At 40.0% G+C, this 12,531-nt stretch overlaps 2 protein-coding genes across 8 annotated transcripts in view; one reads left to right on the top strand and one right to left on the bottom strand.

Annotated features, from left to right (window-relative positions):
* The window catches only part of LOC126393776 (membrane-associated phosphatidylinositol transfer protein 2-like), a 58,021-nt gene extending 50,282 nt beyond the window's left edge, over nt 1-7,739 (top strand). For all 7 annotated transcript variants that reach the window (XM_050050112.1, XM_050050108.1, XM_050050114.1 and 4 more), the window contains one exon: nt 2,105-7,739. In XM_050050112.1, the coding sequence (XP_049906069.1) occupies nt 2,105-2,488 (384 nt within the window). In that variant the 3' untranslated portion in view covers nt 2,489-7,739. The remainder of the gene's footprint in view (nt 1-2,104) is intronic.
* A 121-nt stretch (nt 7,740-7,860) lies between these two features.
* Nucleotides 7,861-10,947, bottom strand: arl6ip4 (ADP-ribosylation factor-like 6 interacting protein 4). Its single transcript, XM_050050133.1, has 5 exons — nt 10,623-10,947; nt 10,219-10,539; nt 9,716-9,833; nt 9,493-9,562; nt 7,861-9,410 (listed from the first exon to the last, which is right to left on the bottom strand). Exons 1-5 carry the CDS (start codon nt 10,792-10,794, stop codon nt 9,354-9,356), a joined length of 738 nt encoding a protein of 245 aa, XP_049906090.1. The 5' UTR covers nt 10,795-10,947; the 3' UTR covers nt 7,861-9,353.
* Between the last annotated feature and the right edge of the window lie 1,584 nt (nt 10,948-12,531).

Genomic DNA, 12,531 nt, shown 5'->3' with positions numbered 1-12,531 from the left:
CATTTCTATATCAAGGATACTAAAGTAAGTACCTAAAACCTAGATGGAAATTAGGCACCTTTCACACCCACAGACTGTTCCGGAAATGTTCAGGAACATTTCCTGCATGAGAGCAGGGATTGTTATTCAGGGAAATCTGTACCACTGATTTCTTACCTCAAGACTGAGGCTACATTCACACTGCAAGCCTTATTGCTCAATTCAGATTTTTGGTCAGATCTGATTTTTTGTTTTTTTTCGGTTGCTCGCATAATTTTTTAAATAGGACGAATGTCAGATTCCAGTCTCCTCTCCTCTCCTCTCCTCTCCTCTCCTCTCCTCTCCTCTCTTCTATGTCCCCTCTCCTCTCCTCTCCTCTCCTCTCCTCTCCTCTCCTCTCCTCTGTCCTATCTCCTCTCTTCTATCTCCTCTCTTCTGTCTTCTGTCTCCTCTCTGCTCTTCTCTCCTTTCCTCTATCTCCTCTCCACTCGTCTGTCTCCTCTCTCCTCTCCTCTATCTCCTCTTTCCTCTCTTCTATATCCTCTCCTCTCTTCTATCTCCTCTTTCCTCTCTTCTATATCCTCTCCTCTCTTTTATCTCCTCTCTCCTCTCCTCTATCCTAATTCCTCTCTCCTCTCTTCTATCTCCTCTCTGCTCTTCTCTCCTCTATCTCTTCTCCTCTCCTCTATCTCCTCTCTTTCCTCTCCTCTCTTGTGTCTACTCTCTGCTATCCTATTTCCTCTCTCCTCTTCTCTATCTGTCTTAAACTGCAATTGTACTTTGTCAACACGTAAAAAAATGTCATGCCAATAAAGCTTATTGAAAACAAAGACGTCACATGCAGCATGCTGTTGTACAGAAGCAAACATGGAGGCCACTGAAGTCTGCGTTCATGGTTTCGTTTAGAAGTTGATGTTTGGTGGAAGCCAGTGAATTCATGAGCAGATGATAACGAGGGCGATGATGAGGAGAAAGAGACAAATTTTTAATGATGGCTTTTTGTAGAGCACTGGCTGCTGCTTCTGTACGGAGGTGTATGTTGATAGAGAGAGCCAGGAGTGGTGGGTTAATGACGTAAATCTCTTCACTGAAACAGATTTCATCCAAAATTGCAGGATGTCAAGGGCTACTTTTAATTAAATCTGTCAGTGCCTCTCCACAAGACTCAGTACAGTCAACCCGTCTGTGGGTGACACAAAAGTTACATGAAACCGCTAGGTCTGTTCAGACTGGGATCACACTGCAAAAAATCAGACCTTTTAATAAAAGAAATATCTATCCAGAATAAAGATAAATAAAATAATTCATCATTTTATTTCACACTGTAGCGGTCTTACTGCCTTCCCTCATACAATCTGTTCTTCTTGGGAAGATGGATTTGACATTGTGATTCCCTGGAAACAATTTTTTTGAACAGTTTCCGAAATGGCAATCAATTCTTACGCCAGAATTTTTCAACTGAAGATTTTCTATAAAATTATTGCCACTAAAAAACAACTTCATATGTTTAACATTGACAAATCATAACTATGTAGATTCTGCAATGAGCAAGAGGAAGACCAGTTGCACTGGTTTTTCTGCAGCTATTATGTTGCAGGTTTCTGGACTGATATCCAAGGCTGGCTGAGGCCCCTCAAACATTATATTAAATACATTACAAGAATACTGGCTCCAGACAGAAACATTTCCTCGCCTGCCATGTTCCAAAAAATACTAAAATACATCTATCACGTCACATACATGTGACTTCTTACATAGACTTCTGTTGAGTTTTATGTCTGTTGCCATCCAAAACAGCTGCATTATCGCCATCTGCTGAACTGTCCCTTGCCCCATCTAATCTGGCATTGCCATGGTAGGTGTGAAAAGTGCAAGACGGCAATGTTCCTTAATGTAGCACATGTGTTAATAGTGAAAACCAGCTGCGTCTAAAGGTTCATCCCAGTACTTTATCAGGAACTATGTGTGAAATAGGAATGATTTAACAGGTCTAACACTGCCACTGTCACCGATTAATAACACATTTGACTGAATGAAAAAATATAAGTTAACTAAACCAGAGTGTAAAAAAAATCTCTGATTCTTCATAGCTGATGGTTCCTCTTCTCTCTGATGCTCTCAACAGTTCATCACAGAAGGATATGCAGCTCATTTGTCACAGCTGGAGTACAGCCACCGCTCTCGGCCAGCCAAGTCCAGCAGCGCACGCATGGTCCTGCGTAAAGGCAGCTTCGGCTTGGGTGCAAACAGCGACTTCCTAAGGAAGAGGAACCACCTGCTGCGCACCATCTCCTCCCAGCCGGCCCCCAGCTCCCCAACAGGCAACATCCACAACAGGCCAGAACGCACACAGAGCCAATCCGACGGCGAGCGGCTGGAGCGAGAGCGGCTGGAGTGCGCTCACAGCTACAGCCAGGGAGCAACGCAGCGCAGCATGAGCATCACAGCCGGCTGCTGGGGCCGCAGCAGCAGCACCAAGCTGGAACATGGTGTTCTCAGCCCCAAATGAGATAAGGGAGACGATGGGAGAGCATCTTTGGGAGAGTGACTTAAAAATACAGTGCTGAAGAAGAGACCCATGACGAAGAGAAATGCAAAGAGTGAAAAACAGTTGGCTTGCACCAGATGGGTAAATACAACAATGACAACAATAGGTGCTACAAACCACTCTTTGTAAACTAATGCCAGTCACACTCCACACATATATTTATGAACAGAGGCTATGGCTATATTTATTATACAACACACACAACTCAACAGGCATTTCAAAGAGCATCTTCCTGAAACAGGAACATGCACACAAATAGACATACAGTAGCTTATATTGTAGGGATCCAGACTGTTTCTACTGTTTAGTAAATATTTATCAGTCTTGAATACGAGGTCAGTTTTCCTCCTACAGTGGGCTTTTAGATTGGAGATGGTTACACAGACAAGCACCCCGATGCTATATACTGCAAACAACTCAAAGTGGTTACAGATAGCCTGTATCAGGTCCAAGTGCTGATACTGCACTGTAACTGAGTACTGCCAACGCAAGCACAGCAATTACTATAAAGATATAAACTTTGTGCATAATAGTTTTAAAGCTTTGTCCTTTTAATGTGATAATCAGATACGTTCACGTCTGGGAGCAGAGCGTAGAATCAGGTAAAACTGGATTGTTTGTTTTCGAAGTGTGACCAAACAAACACACAATCATTTTGCTAAAAAATATCTTTTTCAGTTTTGTTTTGTTTTTTAGAAAAAGCATCATCATTTATCAGCATTAAAAATAGGGCTGCGTGTCATTTAAACAATCATGATAACAGTACAAGTAGAGTATTTCATTAATTCATTCATCATGTGAATGGAGTGGCATGTAGTATAGCTGTACTTTTAAACGTTTCGGTGGCATCTCCGCACACTAAAATCCCAACTCTGTCAAATACACCGCACTCAACTACTCGCCAAGTACAGAGAGTTTGCCTGCACACACAAACAGTGACAGAGCGCGCATCATGCGGCTAACGTTACCCAACAGTTATGTTCATCGACAGAGTTGGGTCGTTCTTTGTGGTCAGTGTTTTTACCCAGCTGGCACCGGATGTCAATATGACGTCAGAAAGACATTGGACTCTTACATCAGACACACAATAAATTTTGGTTGGCATGAAAATCAGGTTTACAATATTTTAAATATCTGACAACGTTAAAATTTTAGATTGTGTGGACGTTAGTGTTAGGCGACCTTGAGTGGCTTGAAAGGCGCCCTAACAAATAAAATTTATTATTATTATTATTATTATGACAATTTGCAGACATTGGATTTGTTACATTTGTCACGACTAAATGTAGTTGTCGTACGTCAAGATGATGTTGGCATGAGACGTTTGGAAGACACTGGATTTTGGTTACGTAACAACACAACTTAAAACCAACAAATTTCTGTTATCAGTATTCTACAGTAGATTGACGTTGGCATTAGACGTCCTGATATTAAATTTTGGTCACCCAACATCACAACCTAAAATTCAACCAAGTATCAGTGTCTAACGAAGATGGTGTTGGATGTTAGCTGTTCCTGCTGTGTTAGTTTGGGCTTAACAGGCAGACAATGAACTGATGCTCTCGTTCTGTGGGAGGAGAGCAACTCAGGAGATGGCAGCAACAGAAAGTTTCCTGATCTGGCAGGGAATCAGGATCAGTCTGGGATCAGATCCCAGGGAAAAAAGAACCGAATGCAGGTATCATTTGGAGACATTCATTCATAGCGAGTTATTTCGGTTGATACCTTAGAGGTACTGAGTACCGATACCTAGTCCTAATTAAAAACAATGTTTGGGGGCATAAGTGGCTTAGCAGGCGCTCCATGTACAGAGGCTCCGTCCTTGCTGCAGTGGCCCGGGTTCGACTCCAGCTTACGGCCCTTTGCTGCATGTCAGCCCCCCCTCTCTCTCCACCTTCACACACTTAACTGTCCTATCCATTAAAGGCAAAACAATGTTTGTCTTGTGAGTCAACATGAAATGATTTGATCGATACTGGTACTTGTAGCATTCACAAACAGCAAATAACATTTTCACAACCCATACAGTCCAGTTTTGCTTGTTTTCTAGTCGCCCCTCAGACCAAAGAACCATCCAAATATCACATGAAGCAAACTGCGAAATTACCCTTTAATTATGGTTGCAGCTGAAACTGTTCCTCGGATTTTATAGCGTCTCACCACATCTCACCGCACTGCGCTGCTGACCCTTCCTGAATCAATACCGTGAGACTCAGCCGTAGGGAGAACTCCCAACACAGTCCGATTAATGTGCCAAAGTTAACAGTATAGAATGATATGCTGTACATGTACAGAGAGGAAGTGATTTAAGGTCTCCTGTGTAAAAATCGAACAGATTGTGTAAGTATGTAGTCGAACGGCTTCACGAGGCTTGTACATAATTGTTATATTACAGTGCAGATCTGGTATCTGGTCCACTGAAGACCAGTTTCAAGTGTCTTCTTCACTCTGGGGGTAAACACCGCCTCATTCAGGATACACTTTAATGATTGACGATGATAATTATTGTTATTTAAGATTATAGATATTTTAAAATGTATTTTGTGAACAAAATGTGTTTTAAGATTACTTTAGCTATGCTGTGTTTTTTTCTTCTTCTCTTCAAACTTCAGTTGCAGCAGCCAAAACTCAAAGAGGTCTTTGCCTGGCACAGTATTGTATTTTTATTATGTTATCTTGCAGATCACCAGAATTGTATCAACAGAACTGCTACCTTGTGTCATATATTGTATGTTATCTATTTTGGAAATTTGGGATATGGCTTCTCTCTGGTTATCCCTAAGCTGTAAATGAGGCGTTGAATGTGCTCATAGATAATCCTCCTTAGGTTAAGGTCTTTTTTCTCTGTTCTGCCTTTAGAGGAAGAAAAATCTGCAAATTGTAAATTCTGTACAATATGCTGTCGGAAGTAGGAACACAGAGCTAAGACTTTCTTTATGCTGTTCGCCATTTATTTTACGAAATGGGTTAAAAAAAGAAATGTGATTTTATTCATTCAAATGATATTTATTTGTCCCTCTAATAGGCATGTAGAGAGCTGACTGCAATGGACCAATATGGGCTTAAATGTAAGGGAAACGTGCAATATTTCTCAACCGCACCACAAGCTCAAACAGACTGCGTTGAGGAAATCTCGCAGTGCATTGACAATCAGTTCAACAGGCACATGTTCTACACGCGTCAAAGTGCAGAGGGAATCTGAACACATCTTTGCACTCAACAAACACAGGGTACACATTAAACATTTGTAGAGTCCGTTAAAAAAAGGGGGAGATTTCTCACAAGAAAGTGCCACAAACCTGATAATGATGAGATACTACAGTAGGTTTTCGGTTGCCAGTTTATTAGGTACACCTGTCTAAAAAGATTGCAGTCTTGAATCAACTTAAAACTGTAGTTGGTGAGTTTTATAGAAGAAAAACTTTGTCATATTTGCTGAAACTGTTGCTGTATCCACACAGTAGTACATGAGACAGATCATCATGCTCCTCTGCCTACTCGTACTGCTTCTACTAGCCTTACTGAGTATGAACGAAACAACCAGTTAGAGCAGAGGAGTCTCTAACTCAGATGTCACCCATGTCAATCGTGGCTCGTAAACGTGCAGGCAAAATGTCAAACTGATTAAATATGAATCAAGATCCTGTCGCTGCATTGCCTATTTCTTGCCTCAAATGTTTTCAGAAACATATTTTAGTATACTGTTTAGCTGTAAAATGAGAAAGTATGTGATCCGGCAGCCATCGAAATAGTCGAGCATCAAGCACTGCCCACTGACTAGATCACAGATGTATAAATGAAATTAGATAAAATGCTTGTAGCAGTTCAGACCTCACAAATTCAAGTTTAAGATAATTAAATGACTTTCAATGCCTTTCTATTATAAAATTGAATTTAAGACATTTAAAGACTCTTTAAGGACATGTAGACACCCTGTGTTTCTGAAAACATTTCAGTTTAAAATAAGGGATTTGATCTACACTGTCGAGTTTGACAGTTTGACCTCGGTTCGCTATCAGTGACAGACATGATTGAGAACTGAGTTAGAGACTCAGCTCTGATTGGTTGTTTCCGGTGCACAGCAGCAGATTCTAGCCAATGCAGATAGCGACGATGAGAAGGAGAGACATGATTGTTTTCACCGACTATCTGTCTCATAATACTTTGTGGATTTAGTGACAGTTTCAGCAAATGTGCCAAAGTTATTTTCATTAAAGTTACCAAATGTAACTTTAATAGGCATTGTGGTAGCTGTCGTTTTTATGCTGTTGAATTGTGTCGTTACACTGAGAGGTGTTTTTCATTTTTGTCCACCCTTTTTACATCAGTAAGTTGAGACTTAAAGCGTGATAACTGAGTGTAAATCCCAATGCATAGGTACCTATAACTTCCCCAGTCGAGACTGTTTTTATCTGTCCTTGGTGTGATTACAAACCGAACCACAGCCCCTCTGCATTTTGACCACTTCAGAGATTCAGCTTGAAGCCATAGTACAAAACTCTTTTGAAGGCTGCTGATTAAAGAATGGCTGTTTGCACATCGATAGTGATTAGAAACAAAAGGGAAGGCAATGCTGTAAAAAAAAACAAAAAAAAAAAAAACATATACTCATCTAAAGTTGGCAACTACTGAACCATATGTCCTTCCTCAGAGATCTGAATAGCCTGGAAATTAAAATCCAGAGAATGTAAAGATGAAGCGGTGCGGTTGTCTGTGAAGTTCGGACACCTCTGGGCAGACAGTCGCTTCGATTCTGCTACTGACACACACATTACCAGAGGCCTTACATTTCCCTTTTCTGCCTTACATTGACCATTGTGTTGCGAGGCCTAGAATGAACGCTGCTCACTCCCAAATTGACTTTACGGAAAAGAATCGACTGTTTACTCTGTGGAAATAGGAAAAGGCCATATTTTCTAAAAAAGGCATTGGCTTGTTTTCACTTTAAAGGAAATGTACAAAGGAGAAATCGTTCACCAACATTAGGCAATCTGTCACTGTCTCAAGCTCTGTTCCCCGAGTTAATGCAATGCCACCGCTGTTTCATCAACAGTTAGCATTCATAGGCTGTATATACATATGCAACATACCTTGGTAAATATTTTCATTGTACAGGGTGTGTATCTTGTAGGTTTTGGATAAAATCATTTTATCCACTCCCTTGTGTTTTTATGTACAGTGTATAAAGAACATATAAAGAACAAGTAAGTCATTTTGGCCTTCTTTTTTTTTTTTTAACAAAACGGTAACACTGTCATGAAGATTATTACGGTACAGCTTAAGGATAGTATCTCCAGAGAGCAGGGAGTTTTCAAATACAGGATTCACTGCAGTTAACAAAAAAAACATGTTTATTTTCCTGGAATCAGTTCACACAAATGCAGATTTGTCCAGAGAATCATAGAGAAACAAAATGTGAGATGTTAAGGTGAGCAGACATCGACGAGTGGGTGTAGAGTATGTAGCCAAACGAGTCAGGCAGGATACTCAACACTTATATCAGCTTCTTAAAGGAAACTTCACCCACAGAATGATCATCTGTATATCAGTGACTCAGCCTGTGATATGCTGTTGTTTTTCTCACATGCCTCCACGGTGAACGGAGAATCCAGAAACAGAATTCTTTATGAATTAGAGTACGACAGCAAAACTATTTCAACACATCTGTTTTACAAACTCTCACACGTCTCGTGCTGTATAATTAGAGTCTTATGAATCCAGTCAAGTGCTCAGTACTCCACAAACATGTGCATTTCCTATGAAAAAAAGCTTGCTGTTGTTAAACGCTGACTCCTATGACTCCAATTCATCAAGAATTTTCTTAGTTTTTGGATTCTTCGTTCACCATGGGGCATATGAGAAACACAAATTTTGCTTCACAAATTCAGCCTAACACAGGATAAGTAATTAATATACAAATGATAATTTTATGGGTAAAGTATTCCTTTTATGTTTTTGTTTTAAGTACAGTATGAATCGGTTTCAAATGAAAAAAACATTTGAATGGTCAGACTGTTTTCACTCACACATCATCTGAGTAACAGGTACAGAAAACTGAAAACCTTACACTCTATAGTCGATTCAGGATTCAAACTGATATGTACTCTTTACGCTTTAAAACATGGACAAAATAAATAAGCGTTAATCTGCAAATGTGCAAATTATTTGTGACATTTATCCGTGCTTATCAGTTCTTTTTGCAGATCTCAGTAGATTCAAACATTAAAGGAACTGTATGTGACATTCAGAGCACATCTGTGATTCAGAGTCTGGGGCAGGATTGTCAGCACGTGACACGGTGTTAACTCATTATACGGTGCTAACAACGGTGCTGACAGAGCTGCATGTGTTAACCAGATAATGGCACTACACTTCTGTAATGACTCTGTCACAAAAATGGCAGTAGCGGCATAGAGTAGCTAGCCAGTGGGATACACACACACAGGAACTCAAATGTTCTAATATGCACACGTGGCCAGACCAGCAACCGCAACTAAGAACAGAGAAGCTCGGATTACAACACACACAGAAGTAGCGTGGCTTCATTCTCTGCTCAGGACACCATTACTCCACTATATCTTTGCATAACAAATACATGTTTGCTGCTATGTTAATGTTCAAAATGTCGCACACAGCACATTTAAAGTCGCTCAGTAATTCCAGCATAAAGTCAATAAGGCAAATCAACAGGTGATAATGGCTTTCAGTGTACAGTACATCAAGAAGACATGTCCCAGTAATTTTGTACCTTCACTAATCTACAGTGACATCACAGGCAACTGTTCAAAATGATGATATAAAATCCACAGCTTCTTCTCAGCATCTTCTACCTGTTGATTCCCAGTTTCCTCTGGAAGGCGTTTCCATCTCCCTTGGTGGCTTGCTGTGGGACGAATGAATGGGTCACAGTTAGAAATCATGTAAGAGATCTTTCACAAAGGTATAATTGAAACTTTCTCCTGTACCTTATTGATGTCTTTGTGTTTTTCTCGGCTGACGATCTCCTCTATGATCTCCCCCTCTCCTCTCACCAATCTGGAAGAGAAAAAAACTGAGCTGTAGAAATTATTGCAGGAACATTTTATTATAACATTTGAATTAAGGTGTGTTTGCTCTTGGAAGCAGACTGATCGTCCTGTGATTCTGAACATCTTAACTAGTAAACTGGTCGAATGTACTTTAGCTCACCTGGTGCGTCCTGTTTCTGGGTCCACCACCCTGCGGATCACACTCTGTCTGGCCTCGTACTCCTCCTTGGTGAGGGGCCTCTTGGTGGAGAGTCGGGCCTTCTGCTCATCTGTCATCACTGCAGAGGAAAACAGTATAATACATTAAATGTATGGTGGGTGCTTTGGAAAATTAACATTAACACCTGTGTTCCTGTATTTAACTTGCTGGATTAGTCACCTATCTATTTAGATGGAGGACAAAGTTTATTAAGTAAACATTTAGACTATGAATTGTAAAAATACCAATAATCATTTCCTAAAACTAAAGGAGATGTCATGTTTTGTTCAGCCAGTAGTCCAAAACTCAAATGAATTTAAATCCCAGTGATATAAAACACATTTGGGAAACTGCAACCAGAAAAAAGTTTTTTTTTATTTAATCTAAACAGTGATTCTGATACTCCTTCATCTTTAAAACAACCAGATGGCGTATTAAAAATGTCAAGTAGTGTAATGTCCCACCAGGTCCGAGCTCCACCGCCCCCTCATCACTCTGCCACACCTCCAGGTAAGATGGAGGCTTGTCTGCCGCAGGACCAGGCAACACCACCTCTGCTGTCTTCTTCTCCTTCTTCTTCTTCAGCTTCTCTTTCTTCTTCTTCTCCTTCTTCCTCTGTTTCTTCAGCTTCGCCTTCTTCTTCTTCGACTTCTTTTTCTTGGATTTGCTTTTCCTCCTCTTCTTTGACTTTTCGTCACTCGACGAGGACGAAGATGATGAGGAGGAAGAGGTAGTAGAGGAGGAAGAGGAGCTTCTCCTGCGCTTCTTTCTTTGTGTTTTTACATCTGAGGGGGAAAAAGTTCAACAGTCATTTGATAATGAGACTTTTGTCAGATAGATAGAAAGATATTTCCTTCTCAGTCCCAACCTTGACTTTTGTGTGGTGCTTTCTTTGACGATCTGCTTCGACTCCTGCTGCTAGATGAAGAAGACGACGATGATGAAGAGGATGAGGAAGAAGAGGAGGATCGTCTCCGTTTCTTCTTCTTCTCGTGTTTCTTCTCTCTGCCGGTTCTGTCAGGTGATCTGCTGCGGTCCATCACTGAGACATCTAAACTAACATTAAAACACACGGTAACCCTGACTGAAGCTCACAGACAGTAGAAACTGAGCTGCTGCAGCTACAGAAGGCTGGCTGTTGAGTTTACGGAAGTGCGCGCGTCTCCTTTCTTCTTCCGTCGGCGTCCGGTAACACATTTTTAAAGTTCCTAGTTCCTACTTTAGTTTATTTAACATACGAGCAGAGCTTGAGTGTCCTCGGTGATGATGAGTAAGCACCGTAGACTGTGTAATAATAATTTATATACTTGATGATGATGATGACTACCGTAAAACTTTAATTAATAGCCCATTTATTTGCTTAAATCACTGAAATCAACAGGCCTATATTAGGGACAGGCGTCTATAGGGGACAGGCCTTTAATTCCTTTCACACAAAACTGTTGCTCAGCAAAGATGGGAAATACAATTAAATTGTTTATTCAAACCAGTATGAATATTACATGTTTTAAAAATAGGCTTCAGATAATATATCAATAGTAATCATTTATTTGATCTAGCTCTGACAGACAGCATATCAGAGACAGAGTGAATTAAGACACTCTGGGATTACGGCACCATTTTATCCTGTTAAAACAATACACATTTTTATGAAAAACCTTTTTCGTTTGATCTGAGGACCCATATGGACTAAAGGAATATGAATAACTTACAGGGTAATCAAGGAATGGACACATAATTTTAGGTAGCCAACAACCCAGTTTTATACATTCGAAGAACTACTATAAAAAAAATAAAAGTAAATGGGGGGGCAGGAGCGCCTATATGGCCTATTCAAGTGCTGGAATTTGTTATTTATGTGACAACGCCTGAAAGTAAACTGCGTCAGACTCCGGTTGGGTTCAGTCAGGAAAATATGGCCCAAGCTGCACTCTAGTGTGCTCACCTGTAAGTGTAAGGGGGGTGTCGCCCAGGGTGCCATTTAGGCTAGAACCGCCACTGGTGTTAACTTGGGACTAGGCTTTTAATTGAAGTTTTACGTTGTTATTATTATTGTTATAAAATATTATTATTTTTTATTTTATATACTTACTGGCAGTGGTTCTCATCCCTTTTCCTTACAACCCCTGACTGAGTATATTTTTTTGTATAACAATAATTAAGATTATATTCTATTTATTTATTAATTATAATAAAAGTACAGCTGATAAACTGTACAGTTGCCTCAAACAGTGAAGAAACCACAGGAGGTTTGTGTTAAAGGAGATAATCTCCTGTTAATATTCCCTCAAATGTACATTTTCCTGATATTTGTAGGAACATTTTGCACAACTCTGTGTCTGTATTTTGTATCTTGTAAAAAATGTCAATTTGGAACCACTGGTTTCATCTATAGCAATGCACCATATTTTACAAACTGATCATGTGTTTGTTTGAATCTGAATATGCAAAGAAACAAGAGCAGCAGTCAAATGAAATGTAGTGAAATATTAGTAGAAATTTACATTTATACAGTGCTTTAATAAATGTTTCCACCATTGTTTTTTTTTACACGTGTCCTATGGGTGTCACTGTTGCCCTTTTATTTAAAAAAAAAAAAAAACAACAACTTTGTATTTAGACTGCAGGGAAATGACTTTTTTCTTATTTATAAGAACAGCAGTGTTACCTCACCAGCGTGTTTGGCTGTTTAGTATGCAGAGTATCATATGAACGGTATGACCCCTGGATCTTCCTTCTGCTCTTAAATAAGGTCCAAGTGAAGCAGATTAGACGTC

This window comes from Epinephelus moara, chromosome 8, assembly GCF_006386435.1.
Source record: "Epinephelus moara isolate mb chromosome 8, YSFRI_EMoa_1.0, whole genome shotgun sequence".
In the NCBI taxonomy this organism is placed as follows: domain Eukaryota; kingdom Metazoa; phylum Chordata; class Actinopteri; order Perciformes; family Serranidae; genus Epinephelus; species Epinephelus moara.
Note: the sequence above shows the minus strand (reverse complement) of the source record. Positions and strands in the feature narration are given on the sequence as shown.

Excerpts from the sequence above, each read along its gene's own strand:
- arl6ip4 (XM_050050133.1), bottom strand. The coding sequence starts at position 10,794 with ATGGACCGCAGCAGATCACCTGACAGAACCGGCAGAGAGAAGAAACAC. Across the intron at positions 10,540-10,622 it reads AGCACCACACAAAAGTCAAG|ATGTAAAAACACAAAGAAAG; the intron begins GTTGGGACTGAG and ends TTTCCCCCTCAG. Across the intron at positions 9,563-9,715 it reads CCAGAAACAGGACGCACCAG|ATTGGTGAGAGGAGAGGGGG; the intron begins GTGAGCTAAAGT and ends TTTCTCTTCCAG.